This window comes from Theropithecus gelada, chromosome 14 (assembly GCF_003255815.1).
Source record: "Theropithecus gelada isolate Dixy chromosome 14, Tgel_1.0, whole genome shotgun sequence".
In the NCBI taxonomy this organism is placed as follows: Eukaryota; Metazoa; Chordata; class Mammalia; order Primates; family Cercopithecidae; genus Theropithecus; species Theropithecus gelada.
This window is the reverse complement of record NC_037682.1, coordinates 30963503-30990753: the sequence shown is the minus strand read 5'-3', so window position 1 is coordinate 30990753 and position 27251 is coordinate 30963503. Positions and strand designations below refer to the sequence as shown.

General features: G+C 46.5%; 1 protein-coding gene and 1 pseudogene across 2 annotated transcripts in view; both read right to left on the bottom strand.

Annotated features, from left to right (window-relative positions):
* The window catches only part of ABTB2 (ankyrin repeat and BTB domain containing 2), a 209183-nt gene extending 182168 nt beyond the window's left edge, over window positions 1-27015 (bottom strand). Inside the window, exon 1 of the mRNA XM_025357293.1 lies at window positions 25703-27015. Within this exon, the coding sequence (XP_025213078.1) occupies window positions 25703-26585 (883 nt within the window). The 5' untranslated portion in view covers window positions 26586-27015. The remainder of the gene's footprint in view (window positions 1-25702) is intronic.
* Window positions 3464-15276, bottom strand: LOC112607228 (annotated as a pseudogene). Its single transcript, XR_003115756.1, has 4 exons — window positions 15242-15276; window positions 15055-15104; window positions 14753-14848; window positions 3464-4739 (listed from the first exon to the last, which is right to left on the bottom strand). The product of XR_003115756.1 is annotated as a methylmalonic aciduria and homocystinuria type D protein, mitochondrial-like (transcript).
* Window positions 27016-27251: the final 236 nt, after the last annotated feature.

Below are 27251 nucleotides of genomic sequence, written 5' to 3'. Positions count from 1 at the left end.
CACGTAAGTATTGCTTAACATGGAAAAAATTAAAGCTTGAAAAATCAGGACCATAAAATGCAAGGAGTAAGGAGTTGTGGAAAAACAACCCCATCTGAGGTTACAATACTCCTTCAGGAAAATAGATACACTGTTCTCTTATTCTCTTTTCTAACTGTAGCCTATACACCAGCCATGTGTATTTTGGACTCCTTCCCATCCTACCATGATTTCCGGTCTAAGTCTGGGTCCCATGGTAACTGGAGCAATTTGGCATGCTGGCCCCATACACCATGACTGGCCATGTGAGGGATGCCAAGTGGGTATCTCTTCCATAACAAACATCTCTCTCTTCTGGCTCTGTAAAGAGGTTACTCTCTTACTCATAAACTCTTACTAATAAAGTCTTCGGTTGATAAATAAATCTTCCCATCCAGCCTCTTTCACTCACCCAGAAGGCAATGATAATCTTTTGCAGAGCCAGAAGATCCGCGTATTCAAGATTACATTGCATGGGGTAGAAGGGTTGCAAGACTGCGGGAAAAAGAAAAATTAAAAAACCCAGCTTTGCCGCTAGCAAAAGTGTTAAGTAGTTCAGTAAAAGCCAAACCTCATTTGTGGAGTGAGCAGAAGTTATCCTTGGAAATGTATTTCCTGGTAAGAGTCCCAAGGATATGGTGATATGAGTCACAGGTTTTACAAGCCTGAGGGCTAACTTCTATTTATCTTTCAGATCTCAACACAAATGACCACCTCTGGGACTGTGACAACTCCATGCCCCCAATCTGATTTTGTGGCCATGGTCTTCTCAGTATAGTATGCGATAGCCTGTATTACAACTGCCTGTTTGATTCTTGCTCTGACCTAGAGCTCCTGAAGGGCAGGACTGTAACTTTTCACCTCTATTCTGATGCAGCACTTGACATAAAGGAGGCATCTGTAAGTGCACATGATGTGGCTGTAGGCAGACCTAGCCCTAGACCACATCACAAATTTGGAGCATTCACCGTCTAACCTGTCCCAGCCTCCTGCATCTTCACTGCCACCTACCCACTGCACAGTTCTCCCTTCTCCTCCATGAAGACCTACCTTAAGGAAAGGCTACACTATTCGTCATTCAGACTAAGGTCAAATAGAATCCTACATGCAAAATTATTCCCTCCAAAAATGTAACCCCCACACTCACACTCAGGCTATTATGCACCCATCTACCCTCCACCTAAGGGAATTAAGTTATAATTGGATAATTTTAGCCAATCACAGGGGTAGATATTTTGGTTGGGTTTTTTGAGAAGGAGCTAGGGAAACTGGCTCCTCCTGCTGCTTTTGAAAGCACACAGTGACCCACTCCTGGCCCTCAGCAAACCCAGCATCCAGGGACCCCCCCAGCCCAGGGGAGTTGGTCCAGCGCAGCCCGCTGTCCAGCAATGCCTCTGTTGATTTTGCTAATAGAGCAAACAGACCCTCTTTGAAAAAGAGGCAAAGGCAGCAGAACTCTGCTTTCCTGCCCATTTCCTCTGCCTTATTAAGCAAGAAGAACTGGTTTCAGTTAAAAAAAAAAAAAAAAATCCTGAAAGCCACTGATGGAACAGTCTCTGAAGTACATTCAGGGAGTCACAGGACATGGAAGGAAATGGAGAGCACAGGAACATGAATTATTGTGAGCACTGGGGAAATGCCTGCTTTGTCTGGGTGAGACACAGGCAAAGACTTTGAGGTCAACAATGGCCATCCATAAACAAACAGCTTTACCTTATTAAGCATTAAAGGTTTTACAAGTATTTCTCGAATGATTTTACATGTGTTGTCTCAGTTGATTCTCCTAATTCAACCCTATAGCACAAGTACTATCACTTTAAAAAATAAACCGAGGCTCAGAAAGGTTTAATAATTTACCTACCCCCAGAAGTTCAAGAACAGGCAAAAGGAATTGAAGGTGGCAAGAGTCAGAATAATAGTTATGTGGGGTAGACACTAACAAGGAATGGCCATGAGGGTGTCTCCTAGGCAGGAGTGTTTTAAATCTTGATCTTGACCTGGGTAAGTTACATAGGGGCATGTCTGGGTAAAAATTCATCAAGCTGTGTATTTAAGACTCTGGACTTTATGCATCCTAATCTATAATAAAGGAGAAACAAAACAAAACAAACAAAATTCCCAAAAACTAAAAATAAAATAAAGGAAAAACAGGCTGGGTATGGTGGCTCGAGCCTGGAATTTCAGCACTTTGGGAGGCCAAGGTGGGCAGATCACTTGAGGTTAGGAGTTCAAGACCAGCCTGGCCAACATGGCAAAACCCTGTCTCTACTTAAACTAAACAAATTAGCTGGGTGTCGTGGTGCTCACCTGTAATCCCTGTAATACTCGGGAGGCTGAGGCAGGAAAATCGCTTGAACCCGGGAGGCAGAGGTTGCAGTGAGCCGAGATCGTGCCACTGCACTCCAGCCTGGGCGACAAGAGTGAGACTGTCTCAAAAAATAAAATACGATAAAATAATAAGATAGAGGAAAAACAAGCAATGCCTCCACCTCATATCACACAGTGAAGACCCCAAAATTGAACCCAGGTCTCCATAATTCCAAAACCTATGTTCTTGTCTCCTCTACTTTGTCAAATTCAGGAGACAGGGGCAGCACACGAGGATACGTGGATCTGCAAGCACACGACTGAGGTGTCTCAAACATCTCAGTGCTTCCCCTTTCCACTAAAGGAAGGGAGCCATAGGTGAAAAAAAAGAAAGCCATGGGCAAAAGTCATGATGCTGAGTGGTGACGATGGAAACAGAAAGGTCTAAAATCACACCAAGGCAAACACCATCAGATCCAACCCAAATGTTTCCTTCTCTCGGAAGGAAAATCTCCTGGCTAACATGGATACTCCTAAGGTGACTCTAATGAAAGCCTTTACATCTGGCACAGTAAGGACAAAAACAACCCTGTCTTTGTTCAACTATTTTAGACACATATGGGAGCTTATGCCTAAGACCTGCCCCAACCTAAGAATCCAGGCAACTTAAATATCCCTACTGTTCTGTGTCCTCCATGTGAAAGCCACTGTGGCTGGAGGAGAAAAACTCACTTCTCAGAGCATTTTGCATCGATGAGAGGCAATCAGAAAGGGTATGAATGGTGGCCTGTGGCATGGTTCAGGTGGTTCATGGGATAATAAATAGCTACCACCTATTGAGAACCCACTAATTTTTTAACCTCAGGTGCACAAATTGGATTTATCATAATCCTTGGTTCATGACCATTTTTAATTAGTTATAATGTGAACTCAACTCCCAAACAAAAGCTAGAGCCTTGTCAACCATCTACATGCTTCTAAACCATATGACCCTCCCTCCCCTAATCCTTCCCTTTCCCTCTTCCCATGACACATAACCATTATCTGTGTTTACCATCCCCTCACTTTCTCTCTTATATGGTATTTACTGTGCCTGTAATGTACTCCTTCAGCACATCTTAATATTTCGGGTTTTTTTTCCGTAACCAAATGTGTGATTTATTTTTGGAAGAAAGTATTTAAAATTGAGGACTTTTTCCAGTAAAGGGGAGAAATAACAATAACAGGTAATACCCTGGTTACAAGCTAATTACCACATCCTATACAATGTGGATGTGCTCAACATGTATTCAATGATATGAATAATGAACATTTGCAATTTTAAAATCCCAAATCACTTGCCAGTGTTGTAAATTCATAAATGCTGAAATACTTAGAAATAAGTATATTTTAAAAACTTTAGTCTGACAGTATTTATACATCAACCCAAATATTACATACAAATAATACAGCACATGAATGGACATTTCTGCTAATTTCCATTAAATTTCTTCATAATATGGCTGTCTGGTGTTGCATTAGTGAAGATGCTTCCTACAACTACACGGGTACCCCAGAGACTATAATGAATCACTTTACAGCATTCAAGGTCATCAACAGAATCCTAAATGTTGTTAGCATTCAAGGGTTTCGAAAAGAGTGTTGTTTGTATATGGTCCAAAAAATGCCAAACCAAATGATGGGTCAGTAAAGTCAGCCCAATATCCCTCAGCTAAAAGAGCACAGCAAATTTCCTCAGCAGTATTGATGAACTTTTCTAAGAGCACTTCTCTTTCAGTTTCTACTTCTTCACTCTAAACAGTCATATCATTCTTAGCTTTCTGTGTTACAGTCAGAATGATTACTTTGCTATTAGCTACTTCTGGAAACAGTGATTCAAAACCTTTTCGCCGCAATTCTGGACATGTTTGTATTGCACACCCTACTCTGGCACTTTCAAAGTTAAGTTTCTGCACTGTTAATTTCTTGTTCAACAGGTGCATCATTACCCTGAAATTCATTCACATATTGTGTCATCACAAACTCGTGTCTTTCACTTGATGAAGTTTCTGCTAGAAACCAGGCTTTTCTTCTGTGAAGCAGTCCCATTGAGGTGACAATCAAAACCTACGTTCCCAGGAAGCTGGAACCTCTCATCTTGAGGTCCAAATGGTCCCACAGTTTCATCAGGCCACACCGTTTGAGAGCATATATCTGGAGGTGCAGTGGCCACGTGAGACTCATCTGAACCTGATGATCCTGCAGTTGAAAAGTCTTTGGGATTGACAACGTTTTAACTGAAGAGCAAAGTCCTGGGAGATAGGAAACCAGTCTGGCTCTGTTACAAAGCACATTGGCCAACTCTACCGGAGAGGACAGTTCACGAAATAGCTTTCCTTTGGTAAAGTTATTCCAGTCACCACCACTGTCTCCAGCTGTCCCAGAACCTGACTATTCCTGCCATCCAATATTTGTTTTTGACTTTATCTACATTGTATCATGCTGTATATAATATTTTGAGCTGACTTTTTTTCACTTATTACTAAAGCTTATTCAACTCACATTTTTCCTCCTATTCATTCAATGTCAGCTGAGCCCATGCACCTTATGAGAAGCATTGTTTACACTTTTGCATTTCACCTTTACAACACCATAAGGCAGGTACTGCTGTCATTCCCAGTTTATAGATTAAAAAACAAATAGGTTGAGGTACTCGCCCAGCATCACATTAAAAAAGCAGCCAGGCCAGGCACAGCGTTTTGGGAAGCTGAGGCAGGAGGATTGCTTGAGGCCAGGAGTTCAAGACTAGCCTGGCCAACATAGTGAGATCTTATCTCTATAAAAAATTTTTAAAAATTATCTGGGCATGGTGACTTGTGCCTGTTGTCCCAGCTATTTGGGAGGCTGAGGTGGAAAGACCACTTGAGGTCAGGAGTCTGAGGTTGTCATGAGCCATGACTGCACCACTATACTCCAGCCTAGGTGACAGAGGGAGGGAGGGCCTGTCTCAAAACCAAAACCAAAACCAAAAACCAAAAATAAAAACAAAGTGGCTTACCTGGAGTTAGACCCAGGTTTGCTTCCAAAGCCCTTATTTCCCTACTGTAAGACTCAGGGTTAATGCTCGCATATGGGTGGACTCCCTCCCCATGCCAAGGGAAGGGTAGCCAGAGCTAACCCCCCAACTGGTAATCATCATCACCATCATCATGACTAACATACTGGAGACTCATGTGCCAGGCCCTGTTCCAAGCATTTTAGGAGGGGTACTTCATGTAATCTTGTCCACAACCATCATATGAGGTAAGCATCTTACAGACAAGTAAACATATGAGGTAAGTATCTTACAGACAAGTAAACTGAGGCACCGAGATATGAAGCAATTTGTCAAAGAAGAAGTGGATCCAAGATTTGAACCCAGGCGGTCCAGCTTCATATCCACACCGTCAATCACAAGGCCCTACTGCTTCCCAGTTCACCGAGGAGGACAACCACCTGAGTGTGTGAGTGGATTCGGATGAGTGCTGGCTGAGAGGAGGCCTGTGCTGGGCTTGCACCTGGGTGGTAACTGCAGCACTCCTGGAACCTGGCTTATTTGTTAAGGAAGACCCCGATTCTGGGCCTCTGTCTGGGGAGAAGAGTTGCATGCAGGGGCTGTACAGGGAAGGAGGCAGGGGTTGAGGAGGAAGAACAGCAGACCATAACATGGACAGCCTCAAGGACGGGCACAGCTGACTGGCGGCTGGTCTCAGCCTGGGGAAATAACAAGGTTCTCAAAGCCAGGACTGGAAGGGCCAAAGGGCAGTACCTTGAGGAAAGATGGCACAAGCAGCTTTCTCAAAAAAATTCTGACACTGTTACTTATAATGCAGGATTCTTATTTGACCCAATAGCCTCATGCTTTTGATTAAAACTTTCAGCATGGAAAACGTGGGCTTTGAAGTCTGACAGTACTAATCTCAAATGCTGGCTCTGCTACTTGCTGTGTATGTGCGACCTCGAGCAAGACATTTCAACTATCTCAAGGCCTCAGTTTCCTCATTTGTAAAATGAGGATAAATAATGTGACCTATAGCTCATAGGCTGTAGTGAGGATTCCACAAGATACCGCATACAAATCACTAGTGTCCTGGTCACCTCATAGTAGGCATTTGGCAAATATCAACCTGTATTTTTATCACCACCAACTCATCATATTTGGTTGGAAAGATTAAATGACAGAGCATCCAATAAACATTGGTCATCTTTTCTAACACCTCTCCCCACCTCCCCCTATTCAAATCACCCTAACCATGATCTCCACCTTACCACCCACAGAGAAGATCCTTAAAGATCAGCCTGCTCTCTGCCCGGCCTTTCCCAAACTGTACATCATCAAGAGGGTCCTTTGCCCCACATATACTCTGAGGGGAGCGCAGAACAAAACCCACCTCCCAGTGATGTAGATGGAATTCACAAACCTGCCCGTTTATCTAGAATTGCCACAAGAGCTGCTTTAAAAATATAAATGTTGGCCAGGCATGGTGGCTCACACCTGTGATCCCAGCTCTTTGGGAGGCTGAGGAGGGTGGATCACCTGAGGTCAGGAGTTCAAGACCAGCCTGGCCAACATGGCAAAACCCCGTCTCCACTAAAAGTACAAAAATTAGCTGGATGTGGTGGCGCACGCCTGTAATCCCAGCTACTCAGGAGGCTGAAGCAGGAGAATTGCTTGAACTCAGGAGGTAGAAGTTGCAGTGAGCTGAGATTATACCACTGCACTCCAGTCTGGGCGACAGAGTGAGACTACTTCTCAAAAAACAACAACAACAGGTGTTCTGGCCAGGAACGGTGGCTCACGCCTGTAACCCTGGCACTTTGGGAGGCCGAGGCGGGTGGATCACTTGAGGTCAGGAGTTTGAGACCAGCATGGCCAACATGGTGAAACCCCACCTCCACTAAAAATACAAAAAAAAAAAAAAAAAAAAAAATTAGCTGGGCGTGGGGGTAGTCCCAGCTTCTTGGGAGGCTGAGGTGGAAGAATCTCTGGAACAGGGGCAGGGCTTGCAGTGAGCTGAGATCGTGCCACTGTACTCCAGCCTGGGTGACAGAGGGAGACTCCCTCTCAAAACAAAACAAAAAAACAGATGTCTTAGCCCCACTTTTACAGGTTTTCACTTAATAGATTCAGAGTGGGTTCTAGAATATGAATCTTATCTTAAAAACTTATTTATTACTGTTACTTTTATAGAGAGACAGGGTCTCATCAGCCTTGGAGGAAAAAAGCAGAACCATAGCCTAGGAATATCAACAGTAGGAACAGTGGCAGTGAGGGTAGCAATAGCACTCCCTAAAGCCCCCTCCATCATCTTGAAATCAGCAACAGTATCTACCTCTGCAGGATACTGTGTGGTTCAAAGGAGAAAATGCAGGTAAAACATTGTAACACATCTAAGTTCTTACTATGTGTCAAGCCTTATGTGAACTGTTTTATATACATTTTGCTATTTTGTTTAAATAGTCACATCATCCCTGGGAGGTATTTTTTAAAACATCATTTCTCATCATGTTGACCAGGCTGGTCTCGAACGCCTGGCCACAAGTGATCCTCCCACCTAGGCCTCCCAAAGTGCTAGGATTACAGGTATGAGACACTGCACCCAGTCCAGAATCAATTTTTAAAGTGCTTCAAGATGTTTCTGCAACCAGCCAGCTCTGGCAATGAGTGACTTAAGGGAAAGGGGAAGAAGTATGTGGGCTTATGCTACAGGTTGCCACACCCCACCCCACAGCACATCCTTCTGAGGCCTGAAGGGCTGTGGGGACAATGAAGGCGACCACAGCACAGATGACAAACAAAGCAACTATTTGGCAAGAAGAGTCCGAGTTACCCATTAACTACGAGTGATCTGTCAGTGCCAGAGAAGTCTCACAAAAGATGATGGTGTGGTTCATGGGGAGGGGGGCCCTCAGTGAGGACCCAGTTACACCAATGGCAACACAGTCATGCAATATCCTGGCCTCGTGTCCTTCCTGTTTTCTCTTTGAGATTGGTGCCTCTCTGAGTAGAACCATCCCTGGAAAGTAGGGATATCATCATTTTTTGGTGCCATTTGGATTCCCCCACTTTAAACTCCTCTCTTGTAACAATGGTGATGAAAATTACTGGATTCCCTACATATGGTTCCAAGTTATTTGGATTTCATCACTAGTGGCAGATTTAGCACATTTTGGATGCCGGCAAATGAGTGGCAATTGCATAAATACATGAGCACTTCACACCACAAATTAATCCTATAGAAATAATCCAGCTCTGATTATACTGTTTGACTGGGTAGTGCTTGTTATACAGCTGGAACCAGCAGGAAGGCGGCAGGCTGGTCACCATGTGGGGTACCAAAATGACAATTGCACAGTCATGCTTTATGACAACTGCACAGTCATAATTTTTAGCCCCACTATACTCCAAAAAAAAAAAAAAAAAAAAAAAAAAAAAAAAAAGGAAGGGAAGAAGGAAGAATAAAAAGACCACATAGAGTCCATAATATGCAAGTTTAACTTAGACACTCACTTTACACACTAAACCCCTTCTGGGTCGCTTTTTCTGACTAGACAGATAATACATTCTCAAGGAGAAAACGCGAACAACACATGAAAAAAAAATGTACCAAATGCCATTGCTGGGAAGCAACAATGATGAAGATGGCAACAGTAGCTCATAGCTGGTGGCTGCTACCTGCCATGTGCTGGGCTGAATGCTTTACTTAGCATCATCCCATTTAATTCGCACAACCAGGCTGCCAGGTAGTTTTAGTATAATCTCTATTTTGCAGATGAGAAAATTGAGATATTGCAAAGTTAAATAATTAGCTACATGATCTAGCCAAGTGAGTGGTGGAGTCAAGGTGCGAACCCAGGACCCAGGTGTGACCAAATATCTTTTCAGAAGGATCCTTTCTCCAGCTCAAGAGAGGCCTCTCTTGGTCCTACTCTTCTCAAAGATACTCCTCCCAAAGCCACCCTTGGCTAAGATTTCACTGAAGGCTCTGTTAGACTCAGTCCTCATGGCAAAGGATGCCAAAGGACCACAGGGCATGTGAAGCACTAAAAACTTTAACCTCAAGTTTCGAGGAGCCTCAGATTCCGGCAGTAGCTTTCCTGGTGGCAGCTTTCGAAGTAGATACCAATAGGCCAGCTTTAGGCAAACACCTCCGAAGAGAGCTCACCTCCCATGGTGGAAGAAACAGTCCCTGAATGAAAGCTCAGAAGAGCTCCTAGTTCAAACAAACAAACATCCTCTGATTTATGACAAGAAGCCAAACAATAAGCTCAGTAGAAAAGATGAGCCTTAGAGGAAAAACACAGAACCCAAGCCTAGGAAAAAAGCAGAACCAAGCAACAGTACGGTGGCAGTGATGGCAGCAATAGCACTCCCCAAAGCCCCTTCCATCATCTTGAAATCAGCAACTGCATCTACCTCTGCAGGATACTGTGTGGCTCGGAGAAGAAAATGCAGGTAAAACATTGTAACACATCTAAGTTCTTACTATGTGTTAAGCCTTATGCTAACTGTTTTATATACATTTTATTATTTTGTTTAAATAGTCACATCATCCCTGGGAGGTATTTTTTAAAACACCATTTCGCTGACAAGGAAACAACTTGAGAGGGGCTAAGTGACTTGCCCGAGGCCATGCAGCTTGGAAATCATAAAACCCAACCTTGTGTCAAGGGTCCAGAGGTTAGAGCCACAAGAATCAATGGCCTTAATCTCGGCTTCCATGAATCTTCTTGTTTCTGCAAACAGAGGGCTTCTGAGAAGCTGGGGAATGGTTAAAATTTTTAGACCTGTGAAAACCCAGAAAGCTGGCCCCAAGTGACCCACCGCTGACCCACTCTAATGGCTGTGCTGTTGCACAGAACTGTCTGCGATGATGGAAATGTTCTATATCTGCATTGTCCAATATGGTAGCCACTCGCCACTTATGACGAGGGAGCACAAGAAATGTGACTTGCATGACTGAGGAAATGATTTTTTTTTTAACCTTATTGAATTTTAATACATTTAAATATACACATGTGGCAAGTGGCCACCATACTGAACAAAGCAGCTCTGTGGCTCCTCTCACTCACAGCTTGTCAGGTCTCCTGAGCACCACAAGATGAAAGTTCTACAAAAACTCATGACTTCCCAGGCCAGGCCTCAGTGTGAAAGGAAAAATAAAATAAATTTTTCTTACTCCCAAGTAAATGCCATTGCTCTGATCTTGGAACGTTTTCAGCTGGAAGAGAGAAATGGCCATTTCCAAAACAAATGACCTCTCCCCATTTTCCCCCCTTTTAAAGGAAAAAGATTAAACGTGTAAAGCATCCCCCATTAAATTACTTAGGAAAGGTCGCCACATTTTCTGGTGACAAATGCCTTTGGCTTATGATGACACAAGGACACTCAAACATGGTAGAAAGGAAAAGCCAGAAGGGTAAACAAGAAGAGGTCCCACACTCTCCAAGGTATCATAAATCAAGGAAATAGACTCAAGGAGCTAACAGCTTCCAAACATTCTTCCTCTTGAGTTATTTTAAGCAACCAACACACACAACATTTCAGAGGCAATTTCATTCACACTAACAGAAGAGAAGCAATGTGCTTCACAGGGTATTATCTTTAAACACGCAGAGAAACAAATACCTACCCCACAGATCTCAGGCCCAGCTGGCTGGCCACCCCACTGGGCGATGTTACTATTTTCAGGCCCCCAGTAGCTCGGTTGTTGAGACGCAGCGAGGGGTGCTTTGGCCTCGCTTCAGTTCCTCTTGTCCTCTTGGGCCAACCCATTCATTTCTTTGCTCAGGAAATCACTGCATGTGCTTTGTCCCCACCCAGGCCACTCCTGAGGTCAAGAGGCCACAGGGCAAATGAGGACTTCAGAGCTCAAAGAGCCCGGCTGTGTCATTGACTAGCTATGTCACCTGAACTTCTCTGAGCCTCAGTTTTTTCAGCAGCAAAATGGGAATAAGAGTATATATGATGGTAAGAATCACATGATATAATACATGTGAAGCACACGGGCCGGGGCCTGGTGTTTTGTAAAAGTTTGACCCAGGGTAGGTCTGTGCTGGGTATCAGAGTTGAGAATTCAGTCTCTTGGCTTCTCTGGCTGGGGAGGGAACATGCAAGGTTGAAGAGCAGAGAATCAGGGGTAAAGCTGCCTGGATTTGATTACAGTCTCCACCACTTATCACCTGCATGACCGTGAGCAAGCTACCAAACCTCTCTGTGACTTTGTTTCCTCCTCTTAAAGATGGGAATCACAGTATTCACTTCATTTACCAGTGGGGTAAATAATATCATATGGTGTCACTCCCATTTCATTTATTCATTCATTCATTCATTCATTTTTTGAGATGGAGTCTCACTCTGTCACCCAGGCTGGAGGGCAGTAGTGCGATCTTGGCACACTGCAACCTCTGCATCCTGGGTTCAAGTGATCCTGCTGCCTCAGCCTCCCGAGTAGCTGGGATTACAGGTGTGCGCCACCACTCTGGGCTAATATGTTGCTCCCATTTTAGATCTAGCCATGCCCTTTTCACGTAAACCTAACAATTCAAGCTTCTCTTGAGTGTTCTTTGGTGATCCCTCTAGATGAGTGAGCCCAAGCCGCTGTGGCTGTGAAGTGAAGGAGTCACCATCCTAAGTGGGGCAAAAAGACATACTCCAGAACAAGGATCTTTTACCACTAATAATAGTTAATGTCTGCATCCTCACTACATACCAGGCTCTCCCAGGAATGCTACCCACATGGTCTGGGCCTCATGCCAGACCATTTATTTCAGAATATCTGGAGGTAGGGCCTTAAGACAGACACACATACACTCACTTTTTTTCTTTTTTTCTTTTGAGACAGTCTTGCTCTGTTGCTCAGGCTGGAGTACAGTGGTGTGATCTGCGCTCACTGCAACCTCCGCCTCCCAGGGTCAAGTAGTTCTCCTGTCTCAGCCTCCCGAGTAGCTGGGATTACAGGCACCTGCCACCACACCTGCCTCTCATTTTTGTATTTTTAGTAGAGGCGGGTTTCCCATGTTGGCCAAGCTGGTTTCGAACTACTGACCTCAGGTGATCTGCCTACCTTGGCCTCCCAAAGTGTTGGGATTATAGGCTTGAGCCACCACACCTGGCAGACACTTTTATTTTTAAGCTATCCAAGTAATACTAATGTGAATCTAGGATTGAAAATCACTGAAACAACAACCTTATGAGCTAGAAACTATGGCAACCCCATTGAACAGAAGAGGAAAACTGAGGGCAGAGACACCAGCTATCTAGCTGGCAATCAGACAGTGACAACTCCTTCAGACCCCATCTCTTAGACCCCCTGTGCACCCTGCCCCTGCTGAGAAGCAGAGGTCAAAGCATCCAACAGGCACTTGGACACACGCAAACCATTCAGACACCACTCCAGGCCCCATGCCTTCTCCAATCACCTAAGAGCGTTCTTTTTCTGGCCAACTTTCAGACCCAGACTTGACCTCCAGGAATCCAAAGCTGCCTGAAAAATGGAGTCTTGCTTTCCCAGCATTGAAGGACACAGACGCAAAGTCACAATGATCCACAGAACAATTGGACTAATTAAACAGGCCCCATTTTAATGACAGGAAACAACAGAGTTGATGATCTTTATTAAAGGCTGCTGGCTGCCTACAAAAAAGCTGGAAAGCAAAATTTAGGGGCTCTTATGGCCATCAGCCAAAGATTGTAAGACTGAAAATTAAATCTCTATTGTCTGAATCTCTATGCAGCCCTGCTATAATGAGCCCACCCTCTGGAAGGGCAAAGAAGAGCGATATTTCAATCCATCATATGACTAATGAACTTCAAGGTGGCCTGTCTCCCAGCCAACTTCCTATTTTTTTTTTCCGAGACAGGGTCTCACTCTGTTGCCCAGGCTGGAGTGCAGTGGTGTGATACTGGCTTACTGCAGCCTCTGCCTCCTGGGCTTAAGCAATCCTCTCACCTCAGCCTCCCAAGTAGCCGGGATCACAGATGTGTGCCATTATACCTAGCTAGTTTTTGTAGTTTTTTGTAGAAACAAAGGCTTGACTGTGTTGCCTGGTCTGATCTCGAACTCCTGGACTCAAGCCATCCACCTGCCTCGGCCTCCCAAGGGGCTAGGATTACAGGTGTGAGTCACTGTGCCCAGCCCAACCTATTTGATATCTGTATGTGACTTGAGACAGACAACTAAAACCACACTGGGATCTTTGCTGCAGTCCTGCTTCTTCCATACCTAGCTTTCCCCACTTCAGTCAATGGTCACTCTCTCCTTCCAGTTGCTCAGACCATAGCAACTTGGTGTCACCCTTGATTCCGCTCTCATACTTCACACATCCAAGCTGTTGGCAAATGCCAGTGGCTGGTCCTGCTGCTTCCACACTTGATACTAAAGTCAATTTCCAACACAATAGAGAGAGTGACCTTGCGGAAATACAAATCAGATCAAGTCACTCTGCGCTTGAGTCCCTCCAATGCCTTTCAGCTTACTCAGAACTAAAAGTCAGTGAATGATTACCCAATGGTCTACCCCACTAACCACCCCACCATTTCCTCTCCCAACCACATCTCCTGCTACACTCACCCCAGCCACATGCAAGGAGCATCTCCTTGGTGCTCCTCGAACCCACCAGGAACGCTTGCTATTCCCTCTGCCTGGAGCTGTCTTCTCCAGCCAGGCTGGCCTCATGTGATTCCCCTCACTCTGCCTTGTTATCCACAGGGACTGCACCCTGCCCTCCTTCAGGCCCCTTTTATTCATTTGTTGCATCACCAGCTCCTGGAACAGTGCTCAGTACAGTCCTCAATAAATATGTGTTGGACGAACAAACGGATGTACCCCAAACAGAACTCCCAGCCTCTCCCCTACCCAGTCCTCAGACTCCCCACCCCCGCCATCATCATTTGTCTCCTCAAAGAACAGTGTTTGTGGTGGTAGAAAACACTAGTTAGGATACTTTACAAGCACCCATTGGACAGGTGGGGGATGTTGCGATGCCTTCTTAGAGGCAGCCCTACCCCTGAGGCCTTCTCACCTGCTACTGAATTGGGTCCCAGCATAGTCCTGGCCTGCCCAGCTGGTACTCAAGCTGATTAAGTCCAGAAGAACAGCTGCAAGCAACTTGCTTCCAAATTGTGTCCCCATGTATGACTTTAATTACTCGGCTGCCGCGATGGGTTGAAGAAGAAAAAACCAGGTCCCTGGCTTTCACAAAAGCAACTCTTTTTTTTTTTTGCCGTATATTCTGCCTGTCCAGAAGGTTTCATCGATTTTCAACTTGGGATTTGAAGGGTGGATGGGCTGGTTGGGGAAGAGAGACAGGCAAGCCACCCCATTTCCCTAGCCTCTCATACTGACCTGCCCAAGCCCCGTTCAAGCTATGTGACTGTGAAGTAGATCAGGGTTCAGAGCCTGTGTACCTCGGAGCATGGAGCTCCATGTCTCGGCCTTCAGCATTCCTGGCAGCCTGTCATCCTCAGTTACTCTCATTTTCCCTCCTCTTTGAAACACCGGCCCTGCCAACGGCAACAAACAGCATTTAAAAATATCCTGCTGGATTATACAGCTCTGCCTTCGAAATTCCTCACAATGCCTGTCTCTGTCCCACATCGTATAAAGAAGGGTGTAGCATATTTAATTTTTTTTTTTTCCTAGCTGCTCCCCTGCTATAAATACCCAAGTCTGGGTAGGCGGGCTTCAAGCACAGGCTGTATGAAGTCACCTCGGAGCTGGATCTCACCACAGTGCCGGCCTGCCAGGGCCTGGACGCAGCTGTCAAGCACTGAAGCATGAGGTCGGTTAAAAGCATGTAGCACTCATTTTTCTGGGGAAAGGGGCACAGGAAAACCCCCAAGTACAGTAATCGCAGTTAATCTTAATATTAAAAAGACAGTGTCCAGCCCTATTACCAAGCCAGGTCTTCGGAGAGCTCGTCCAGCACCATCCTGGGCTGTTTCTTTCCCAAGGATACTAATTCTAGGGCTTGACCTTAGGAAAATGACTGTACAGTGTCCATGTGGGATCTAGAAACATTATCAGAGACAGAAAGGCCCTTGGGGAATCGAGTCCCACCTCTTCACACCACAGATAAGGAAACACAGATCCAAGAGATGGAAGGATTCACGCCAGGTCACAGACAGGGCAAGCTCTACCCCAGGATTTTCTGAATCCAAATCCTCACATCTCTGTACTGGATTGTTCCGGATGCTTGTGCATGTACACCGCTTGGTATGTGAGCCTCAGGCTTGTGTTTATTAATAGCTTTCCTCATAGCAAATACTAATTTTCATATTTTTAAAGGTACAGACTAAAAAAAGTTGTAAAAGTTTCAATAAAAGCTTGGCTTCAACTGTAGGGAGGGTTTTCATGCACTGAGAGGCCCATTTCAAACTCTTTGAGGTCCAGTTTAATGTCTTGTCAACTCTAACCTTATATGTCCAGACTTCCAAGTTTAGTTTTCCTATTTAATTTTTCCATCATGGGCCTGACTCTCCTCAGCTTACTTTTAGAAAGCAAACCATGGGCCAGGCACAGTGGCTCACACCTGTAATCCCAGCACTTTGGGAGGCCAAGGCGGGCAGATCACTTGAGGTCAGGAGTTCGAGACCAGCCTGGCCAACATGGTAAAACCCTGTCTCTACTGAAAATGTGAAAATTAGCCAGGTGTGGTGGCACCTGCCTATAATCTCAGCTAATTGAGAGGCTGAGGCAGGAGAATTGCTTGAACCTGGGAGGTGGAGGCTGCAGTGAGCTGAGATCACACCACTGCACTCCAACCTGGCTGACAGAGTGAGACTTCATGTCAAATAAAAAACAAAAAAAAAAAAAAAAAAAAAAAGGAAAGAAAGAACTATGGGCCTCAAGTCACTACAAATGACTGTGTATGTATTTTTGCAATATGTTCATGAAGTTTCTCTTTGTCAAGTGACAAGAAAATTCCTTCCCTTCATGACACGAGTCACGAAAAAGACCAACACCTGAGTTATTAGCTAAGCCATTGATGACCTATCACATTTTATTATTGTCAGCAGAATTCAGCTGCACCTTAGGGACTCCAATTCAGATGACAATTAGCTATAAGGTGGTTCCACAATATTAAGCACTTAATATGCTTGAAATCTTTATTATCAATGCTCTGGAAACACATTAACTAAGAATTAAAATGTCAGCATCTCTGAGAATTGAGCTTTCATTGTCCAAAATAATAAACCCTAAACTAGAAGTTGAATATTGTATATGTCAGTCAGACTTAAAACCAAAAAACAAAAAAAAGTTCTGGGACCATCTTCTCTCACCCTGTTTTATGCTGCTCTCTCCTTCCACAATTAAGAATCCTGCTTTGGCAAGAGTCAATCCAATGGCCTCATTTAACACGTTTGCCAGTCTTGACCTTCATTCTGTACTGGGATTGCTTTGGACTGAAATGCTACGTTCAGGGCCATGGAAGAAATGCAAAGTCAGAGCCAAATTCAACAAGAAAAGAAGGGTTGATAAAAGCCTTGTTCTTCATCCTCTCTCAACCCAAGTTTGCTCGGTTAAGGTCTTCTTTCAATGCTTTTACTGCTAGGACAGCAGACGGGTGCATTTTTGAGGTCAAGCTTTCAATCACCAAGAGGAGTAATTGGAGGTCTGAGGCCATGGTTAAGATGAGCTAGGGAGAAGACACACTCAATTTCTGAATTATGAAAATAAGTTTTGGAAAACTCTCGTCCTGTACTCTGGCAGGCTTCTTAACATCTGGATAAAAGATGTGGGAAAGCTTTCCTTTTTCCTGTGTTATCTCCACTGTTTCTGCTTGTCATGTATCTGAACCTTCCACCCAAACAGGAGAACTTGCTGTTCTCCAACACATACGCGTTGGCTTCCAGGTCTTTGCTCACACTGTTCCCTCTGCCTGGAAGCCTCTGGGGGCTCTGCATCCCTTTCCGCCTCCGCAGTTGCAGCTCTACCTGCCCAAATCACTGGCACACCTGCCACATCCTCCACAAAGAAACCCTGACTTCCTTCCACCCAGCCAGCCAGGAGTCATCTCTTCCCTTTAAGCTTTCTAATCACCAGAAGCTTTAAGGTCCCCAGCTATGGGACGGAAGTTATATCTACCTTCCAGAGGGGCTGGGAGGATTAAATGAAACAGCTCCTGAAAAGCACCCACGATGGGGAACCAGCAATGTAGACTAGACAGTGGAGTCTATTGCCATTGCTCCCCTCTTTGTTTGAAGGCAGTGATTACAAACTTCTTTGTAACTATCTGTACATATGCTTTGCTTTCCCTACTAGATTCTGAACGCTTCTAAACTCTGAACAGGCAAGATTCTTTTCCCCTGCTAATCTGTTTCCATTGCCTTGGACGTAGCTGGCACTCAGTGAGCAGCTGATTAATAATGCTGGCGTGGCATTCCTCGGGAGTACTTGGGCTGTGTTCCTTATGTCGCTCCTCCCAATCCTGCATGCAGCTCCAAGTATACAACCAAAGCTGCAAAACCACTTAGGCCTTTTTTAAAACAAGCCAGAAGACCACAAAGTGTGTTTACATGACAGGCTAGCAAAACAGAAAACACCTGCTATGATCTGTGGCTGAGGATTTGGCGGCTGCCACAAGTAGGGTCCAATATCCACAGCAGAATTTCTCTCTGGGGGCCTGGAGCTTTGAATGTGCACTGTCGCTGTCATCCTGGCAGAGGTGGGCCTGAGCTCAGAGGGAGAGATCTGATCTCTTTGCCCACTGCCAGACCACTTGTTGTTGGGGGCCATTGAGCCGCAACTGAGCAAGGTGCAAGGGTGCTTTTTCCAGATTCCATAAGTTCCTCCTACCTCCACAAACAAACTGTTAGCCACCAAGGAAAGCCTTGTGAGTAATACCCATCTCCCTGAGATCTGGGTCATACCCTCCTTGCACTAGAGACTTTGGCAAAAATGAACACAATTACTGCATCCAACACAAGTTTGTTAAAAACAATTAGAATATTTTATGTGTCAGGCATAACACAAAGTTCCTCACAGAGACTACTATGAAATCCTCACAACCATCCTATGAGTTGGGTACTATTTTCAGTCCTATCTTATAGAGTGGTGTTTCACAGCAAGGGTGAATTTGCTCCCCAGGGAACATCTGGAAAAGTCTGGAGACATTTTTGATGGCCTCAACTGGTGGTGGCTATGAAGCATCCTACAACGCCCAAGAGAGCCCCATGACAAAACATGATCCAGTCCAAAATGTCAATAGTGCCCTGTGATCCAGGAAGAAACTAAGGCACGGAAGTGAAACAAGTTGCCCAGGGTCACACAGCTCCCAAGTGAGGTTATGAGGAATTACAGCCAGGCAGCTCCACCCCGTGCTGGCTCTTACCAGCAAGCCTGGCTGCATCTCTCACATCCTAGGGCACTGAGTATGCACAAGGCACAACCGCATGTGTATAAGCCTCTCATTTTACGGTAGAGGAAATAGAAACTTAGTGTGACTTGCTTGAAGGCCTAGGTCAGTAAGAGGCAAATCAATTTGGGACTCAATTCAGACACCAAAGCCTGGGCCCTTCAGCACTTTGCTATATCGCTGACTCATTCTCTCCCTGTGCTTTAAACACTGAGATGGAGTCAGCAGCTGGACACCATGGAGGACTCGGAGGAAATCAAAACCCCCTTCGTAAAGGCTCTTCTGCCAACTCCGGGACAGGTGCACCAAGCTCCCCGAGACCAGTGACTTAGACTCACATCCCTCTTGGTGCCTTCCCTCCTTCATGTATTCACCTTTGCTGAGCTGACTCACCCCTCCTTTAGAAAAGCATCGCAGTGGACTCTGCAGCTTCTCTATTCAGCTGAGCTTATTGGTCACCAGCAGGTGACACTTATAAAGGCTCTCCCTGGGCAGCAGAGCTCTCTGTGCCCCCTTCTTCCACCTCCAGGAGCAGCAATCACGGCTCTGTAAAATCAATGGCACCTTTAGGGTGGGGAGAGCCAGCAAGCAGCATTTAAACAGAGTAACAGCATCCTTTGGAGGAAGATACACCCCTGGGTGTCAGTGCCTGCTCTTTCACTGTGGTCACGAACACTCACTGGCCTAACAAATGTAAAGTGTCTGGACACCACAGGCCATTAACAAACAAGACCTATAACAAGTGTTGTTCTTGCTACGAGTTTGACCCAGCTGCCATTTGAAGGGAGCCAAGTACTGACCTGTATTTGCTACCTTGGATTCTGTAATTCTTTATAGGAAAAGCACAGACTTGGGGCTTGAGCAAAATGGGACTTAGTCATTATTGAGCTTAGTTATTATTGAGCTGTGAATTCTGGACTCACGGAGACCTCTCAGTGAAAGGACACACATCCACAGGATTCTTATGGGGACCTAGAAAGCTCACAGACGAGAATAAGCGTGAGGTGTTGCAGAAAAGTCAGACCTATTACTACAGCTGCAGAAGAGTAGAAATAGAGGCGGAGCATCTACCCACTGTCCTGTCGGACAAAGGATGAATACTGGCGGTGAGGTGGGATAAGGACAAAGCTGAGGATGTGCAACAAAGTGTCTCTGGTTTGTTTCAGAACTTCCCATTCTTGGGATGCCAACCCAGGAATGTCTTGGCAATTGATTACCTTGGTTCAATCCTCAGACCGGAGGCAGATGGAGTGGGACACAGATGTAAACTCTTCCGAGCAACAGTCATCAACATAAAGTGTCCTCTGGGGCAGCTCTGTTGGCAAGGGGGCGATTGGTATTTCCATTCTTATTTTATTTTTATTTTTATTTTTTGAGACGGAGTCTTGCTTTGTCGCCCAGGCTGGAGTGCAGTGGCCGGATCTCTGCTCACTGCAAGCTCCGCCTCCCGAGTTCACACCATTCTCCTGCCTCAGCCTCCCGAGTAGCTGGGACTACAGGCGTCACCACCACGCCCGGCTAATTTTTTGTATTTTTAGTAGAGACGGGGTTTCACTGTGGTCTTGATCTCCTGACCTCGTGATCCGCCCGCCTCGGCCTCCCAAAGTGCTGGGATTACAGGCATGAGCCACCGCGCCGGGCCGGTATTTCCATTCTTAAAGAAGCTTTCAACTCAATCCTGTTGACTTATCTGAAGCCTGCTCTACTAGACGTCTGTTGTGAAGCCCTTCCTCTTTGGGTATCATACACTGAAGACATTCTCCTAACCTGAAAACTCCCCCAGCTCACATCTTGCACATCAAAGCCAGACTTGGGAACCCTGCTAGAAATCAGTGTACCCTAAGGTTGAAGGTAGCCCCAAAATGCTGACTCTGTGCATTAAGAACAACTTGGAAATTTTCTGCCTTGGTAGAAATGGGGGACGGTTCTTCTGATGTGTCAAAGGAATTCAAGTGCAAACTTTAAACCTGTATGGTAGGATCTATCCTTTGCCTAGCATTTATAGAGCACGTATTGTAGACACTGTGAGAGGTACAGGGAAGACAACAATGCCTACGAGTCCACAGTTGGATGGGAGAGACACACATAAGCAGGAAATGATTTAAGAATATGCCCTGGGTGCTAAGGAAACATCACAAAGGGGTGACTCTTCCAGTTCGGGGAGTCAGGTAGAGCTTTCAGAAGGAGCAAGTGGAACAACTCTACCTTGTTCCTCTTACTACTTAAGGCCAGGGTTGCCCTTCGCAGGCATGCAAGAAAAAAAAAATTTCGTTTCCAAAGCTTGCTCTGTTTCAGTTTTACCAATTCTCTTGGCTTTAAGAAAATGGTTAAAGAGATGGGAAGCTGCCTTCGTCCTTCAGACCACGCAGGTGTGGAAAGTGATTGAACAACACCTAAGAAGCCCAATCAACTCTTGCTGCTTCAGCTGATTCTCTCAGTAGAAATTCATCCTACATCTCATCGCTAAATAAATCCTACAACCCGAAGAGGTTTTATCCCTGCTCTACACGCAGCGCTTTTCTTTCTCAGCTCTAAGTGAGATGTTGAGACTTCTCTCAGCTGGTGAATAACTGAATCATTCAGAAAAGTCCTCAGTCACTATTTTTGGCCTAAAGGTCCTTAGCAGTATTGATGTTACTGGCGATTACTAATAAACCTTCAGAGAAGCATTCCTTGACTGTCATTTAAATTAGCCCCGTCACACCATCCCATTACCCTGCCCTTTAAAAAAATATATTTTAAACAACATTCACTACCAAGAGAAAACCCTTACTGATTCACGTTTTCTCATTTCCTCCACTGGATTATAAACTTCATGAGAGGACGGCTTTTCTTCTTGCTCATCACTTAGTCCACAGCACTTTTAACAGTGGTGGGTACAGGGTCAGTGCTCAATAATTGTTGAATGAATTTACTATTTATTGAACATTTACTATGTGCTAAGATCTTTAAATCTATTGTCTCATTTAATTCTCATACCAACCATATAAGCTAGATGCTCTTACTAGTTCCCATTATGTAGATGACAAAACTGAAGGTTAGAATGGTTAAGAAAATTGCGCCAGGCCACTCATGTGAATGGCAAAGGTATGTATGGCCAGTCCTGATGGGTCATGCCTGTAATCCCAGCACTCTGGGAGGCTGAAGCTGGAGAATCGCTTGAGCCCAGGAGTTTAAGGCCAGCCTGGGCAACATAGCAAGACCCCGTCTCTACAAAAATAAAATTTAAAAAATTAGCTGGGTGTGGTGGCATGTGCCTACAGTCCCAGCTACTTGGGAGGCTGAGGCAGGAGGATCCCTTAGAACCCAGGAGTTCACGGTTGCAGTGAACTATGATTGTACCACTGCACTCCAGCCTGGGCGACACAGCAAGACCCTGTCTCAAAATAAACAAACAAATAACAAAATAAAATTTTAAAAATGGCAAAGGTAGGCTTCAAACCCTCGTAGTGAATCTTGTGCATGTTACCACTAGGCGAGAGCAATCCTTTTGTACACCCTGGATAGTTCTTTGGAGCAAGGATATTCTCACCAATATCCTATCACTTAATCAAGAATCTAGAAATTGAGGAGGATTTTCTAAAACGCCACACTCACAAAAGCTTAGTAAGAAAAATGACCAAGAAGAAACCTAGTAGTGATGCTCAGCATCAAACTCACTTATGGGGAGTGATGGGGGAGGGGAGGGAGAGAGCAGAGAGAGGAGAGTAGGGAGGGAGACACGTGGACGCAAAAAGTTTCTATTTTCTGCAAACTCCCTGTTCATAAATACTACTCTATTAAATTGGTTTCTCTACCTCCCGTAAGGAAGTCATGAAGATATCATCATTTAATGGCATTGCCATGGGATTGGGGACATCAATACCAAATGAACAACAATATATAACTCCTGCTGCTCTACAGAGCTGGGATCATGTTTTATAAACACTGCAGAACTTTTATTACCCATCTTGTGCTGAGCAAAACCATATTTGTCCTGCATTCTGAGTAATGGACAGGAATAGATGGATTAGGGCCCTTAAATTCTTGGTTGGAAGACATTAAGTTTAAAAGCCCTATATAGCTGAGTCAAATGCATGTGCCCATGCTGTATAATTAGCAGGCATAACAACAATAAATATATAATTTAAAGGGAAGACCAGCAGGACAAGAATTCTAACCAGCACTCTCCCTCCCATACGCAGTCATTCCCCAGTTGGTCTTCAGCTGTGTAAACTGTAACCTTGCTGGCCTTGGGGTAATTTTAATATAACAAAGGTTTGGACCACTCCATTTTGTTCCTAAGCAGTTTATGCTTCCCTCTGAACCAGCTTTCAGGCATAAGTAATTCATTGCCCCTCTACTAAACATTCATTTTACTTTATCTAAAGGGACTTAATAAATCAGCCTGGTTATTGTTTAATGTGGCCACCCCCCGGTTTTCATGTATAAAAAATGAGCATCCAGTTGCTAAGTGGAAGTGAATGGTCACCTCGCCTGCAAGAGAGTTCCCTGGAGACCTGAGAATGTACAGAGGGAGACACTTTGGCTCTGAGCATCCAGGGAGCTTTGTTGTCTGCCACAGAGAATCCTGCTGTCTTGACTACCAAGGATTAAGGAGGATTGTTTGGAAAGGGGAGGGGGCAAGGAGAATGTTAAAACATGGGGTCGTGGCTGGGTGGGGTGGCTCGTGCCTGTAATCCCAACATTTTGAGAGGCCGAGGCAGGAAGACTGCTTGAGCCCAGGAGTTTGAAACCAGCCTGGGCAACATAGCGAAACCCTGTTTCTATCTTAAAAAAACAAAAGGCGGGCGGGGGGGGGGGGGGGGGGGGGGGGGGGGCGGTGGTCAAAAGACCAACTTATAAAGGAAATCCCAAGGAATGCTGACCCTAGATAAGGAATAGTTCTTTTATTGGAAGCCCTTTAGCAGAAGGAATCTGTTTTCTAGCAGCTTCAGGCCACTTCACATCTTCAGGGTGTCCTGGGCAGGGAGTTGGTCTTCCTTGCTTCAATTTGCAGTTAGAAAAGCTGGGAGAAGCTTCTCAATGCACCTGTTCTGCATGAAAGATATGTTTTTTGTTTTGTTTTGCATCTACGGTTCCACCCTTATTCTTGTTTGGCTTATAGGGTTAGGTCTTCAGTCTTTTCTACGAGCCTTTACTTCTTTGAGTTCAGTTTGGGCCTCCCCTTAGCCAAAAGTACTGAACTCTTTCCCTCAGTTATGACCACTGGATGGAAATCCCCTGGCCCTCCACTTCCTGCCCTGGAGCTGCTGTTCCCAGCGTTGATGCCACAAACCTGGAGGGTGAGGCACAACAAGCAGCTGTGACATCATCAACTGAGATTCGGGACTGACCTTAGCTCTGACCTAAGAGGAAGAAAATTAAGAAGCAGATGCTCTTCAATTCCCGGCATCTCCTTTGGCAGTGTCAGAATTTAAAAACAAAACCAATAATGTCAAAGTAACCCATGCTTGGTACAGAGTATCTTCAAAATGGTCCTAACATGTCAACTGTTCTCCTTGAAAACTGGACCAATCAAAAACAAAGCATAAGATCTGAGAGCTACAGTTCAGTAGGAAAAACAAACAACAACAACAACAACAAACCCCCAGAAAAACAAAGCTGCTTCTTCTCCACCAGCGGCTAAAACCTTAAAGGGGCCTACCTGTATTCAAACCAGATTCAAATTCCAGTTTTGCCATTTAACATCTATGTAATGTTGGGCAGATTATATAACTTCTGGGAACCTTGGTTTCCTTATCTGTAAAATGGGCATAATACTAAACAGTAAGTACCTACCTAATAGGCTTGCTAGGAGTACTTGAGTTAAAGTGCTAAGAACAATGATGACACATTAAGTGTTATTTTACATTTCAGCTATTATGATTATGTTAAACCACGTTTTGACTTCTTTTATCCCTTTCCAGTCCCCACCTGACCTCTACCACTGCCTGCTTATAAACCATTCTGAACCATTTGCCAGTGAAAGCTGCCCCCCAAGTGGCCTTCCAATCAGACTGTAAGACTGTTACCATTCTGAACAGTTTATGGTGCTGATTCCTGAAACTGAAGTATTGTAGGTAGTTTGGAGTTGAATGCAATGTCACACCCCCTAACATTGTCAGGGAAAAGGTCAAGTGCTTTGCTTCCATCCTTTGCACTAAATCCATGCCATCTTCAGAGAAGTGCAACCACCCAATGGTTCCTTTCCCAGACTTGACCCCAAGCCGTTACCTATCCCTCCATCTCTTCCCCCGATGGGCCATCACTCTTTTCAGGAAAGAACATTTAATACAATGCAAGGTTTTAAGCAATGGCTCACTTGGTTGGTGACAGCTTGGAAAATCAGGTCCCAGGAGACAACCTGTACCCTTCCGGGAAGGGGAATCGGGGGTCCCCAGGTTTCATCATTCCTGGGCACATATAGTTAAGAGCGCGCCACTACCCCCTCTATCCCCCGAGAGCGCCTGACAGCATCCTTCAGCCCAGCAAAGCACAAGGCGCAGCGCCAGATCTCGGGCTTCCCACTCCCCTCCCCCCATCTCACTTATCCAAGGCTCAGGTCTTTAAGCTGGGACCCTTTGGCTGCTGCTATTGAGTTGGGGAAAACTAGGGGGCAGAATCAGTCAATCTGCCCAGCTGTTGGGAAAAGACAGCAACTAGAGATCTAGTTAAGCACGGCAAAGAGCCACGGGGCAGTAAGTTTCACTTCAAGAGAGGTTCAGGAATGGCTTGGTCAAGAGATTCAATCTCACCCAATCAATGAACGGCCCGCAGATAGTAACAATGCCACGCAGCACAGGATGTAGATCATTCACGAGTTTGCCCTCCAAAAGTCAGTTACCCTTAGAACAATCTCTGACAAGTGCCATTTAATGAACCCTATCCTCAGACCCAACGCTTTCTCCCAAAGTACTGGCACAGCCACCAGCTTTGTCTCAGGACATTCACTCCCCCAGTAGCCCAGGGCGGGATTTCTTGCCTACCCAGTCTGCCAGTCCGAGGCCCGCGCACTTACCATTGGCGTTCTTGCCGCAGATGAGATGCTCATAGGGCTGCAAGACGCCCCAGAGCTCGGCGTCGTTGTTGATGACCATCTCCAGGGCCTCAGCAGACACCTCCCCGCCTCCGGCCCCTCCGCCATCAGGGCTCTGGCTGGCCATCACCCTGGCTCGGATCTCCTCCACCAGGTTCTCCATACAGGCGGTGAGCGAGATGGCCGCGTACTCATGGATGCGTACGGAGATTCGGGTGTCCACCATCCAGCGGAAAAAGCGGCCCACTGAGAAGGTGAGGCCGCAGCGCGCGGACTTGCCCCGGCGCAGCCCGTCTCCGGCGCTCATGCTGTACAGGGACAGCGCCTTGACGGCTGCCAGCGCGCAGCTCTCCGCCAGAGCCCAGCTGTGCACCAGGCGCACGGCGCTCTGCACCTCAAAGCGAGTGCACTTGGCGTGCAGCACGCTCAGGCGCTGCGCCTCGCGGGCCACGCGGATCAGAGCCCTACGGAGCAGCCCGGCCAGGCGCCTCACCGCCTCGGCGGAGAACTGGGGCAGCCGCCGACCGCCCGCACCTTTGCGGAGCACCCGGGCCACGTCTCCCTCGGTCCAGGGGAACTCCTCCAGCTCCGGGAGCCGCGGGCAGCGCGAGAAGAGGTCGGCCACTTCGGGGTCCTCGGGCAGCACCGTGTTCACCGTGTCCCAGCTGTTGTGGCGGCTGTTCATGGAGCCGGAGTAGCACCACCAGGCCGCCCCGCGGTGCTGCTGCGCCGAAGAGTTGAGCGCCTGCGAGTTGGACTTGGAGGACGAGAGGCTGAGCGAGCGGCACGAGTCCCCGGCCCCATACCCGGAGTCCAAGGTCAAGTCCTCCAGCGTCTTCAGAGTCGAGCTGTACGTCCCGGCCATGGGGAGCCTGCCGCGGGCGGCGTCGCCGAGCGAGGGGAGCTCACAACTCCATGCCCTCTTCCCCAAGTGGGCAGAAACAAGCTCTAGGCTCTCCGAGCCACCCTCTTTCCTCTCTGTGCCGCGGGGCTCGGCGGCCGCATTGCCCGCCCGGAGGCCGCGGGAAGGCGGGCGAGATCAGTGGCCAGCCGGAGCCCCACGCTCCTGGCGTCCCGACTCGAAGCTGTCACTGGAAAGATCCTCGCCGCTCCCCCTCGGCACTCCCCCTTGTCTACCTCTAATTCCCACAAGCGGAGCGTCAGTCCTCCACAGAGAAGGACTCCCGGGAGAACAGGGCGGCGGCGAAGGGCGCAGGGCGCAGGGCGCAGCGCGAGTCCGGGACCAGCCGGCGAGAAAGCGCTCGGCAAACTTCTGCGCGGCGCCGGCCGGCGGCACAGCTGGGTACCAGGCTGCGTCCGACATGCAAATAACCTCGGGCAGCTCACCAATCACCGGCCGCGATGGGCGGGGCTGCACCAATGATCTTCGAGGGGGCGGTCACTATGCAGATTTCACTTTGCCTTGGGTGAAACCCCGCGGCGGCGGAGGCGGGGCTGGAGGCGGAGGGCCGGGCACGCGGCTGGGATGGGGGTGGGGATGGAGGTGGAGATGGGGGGGTGGGGGGGGGGG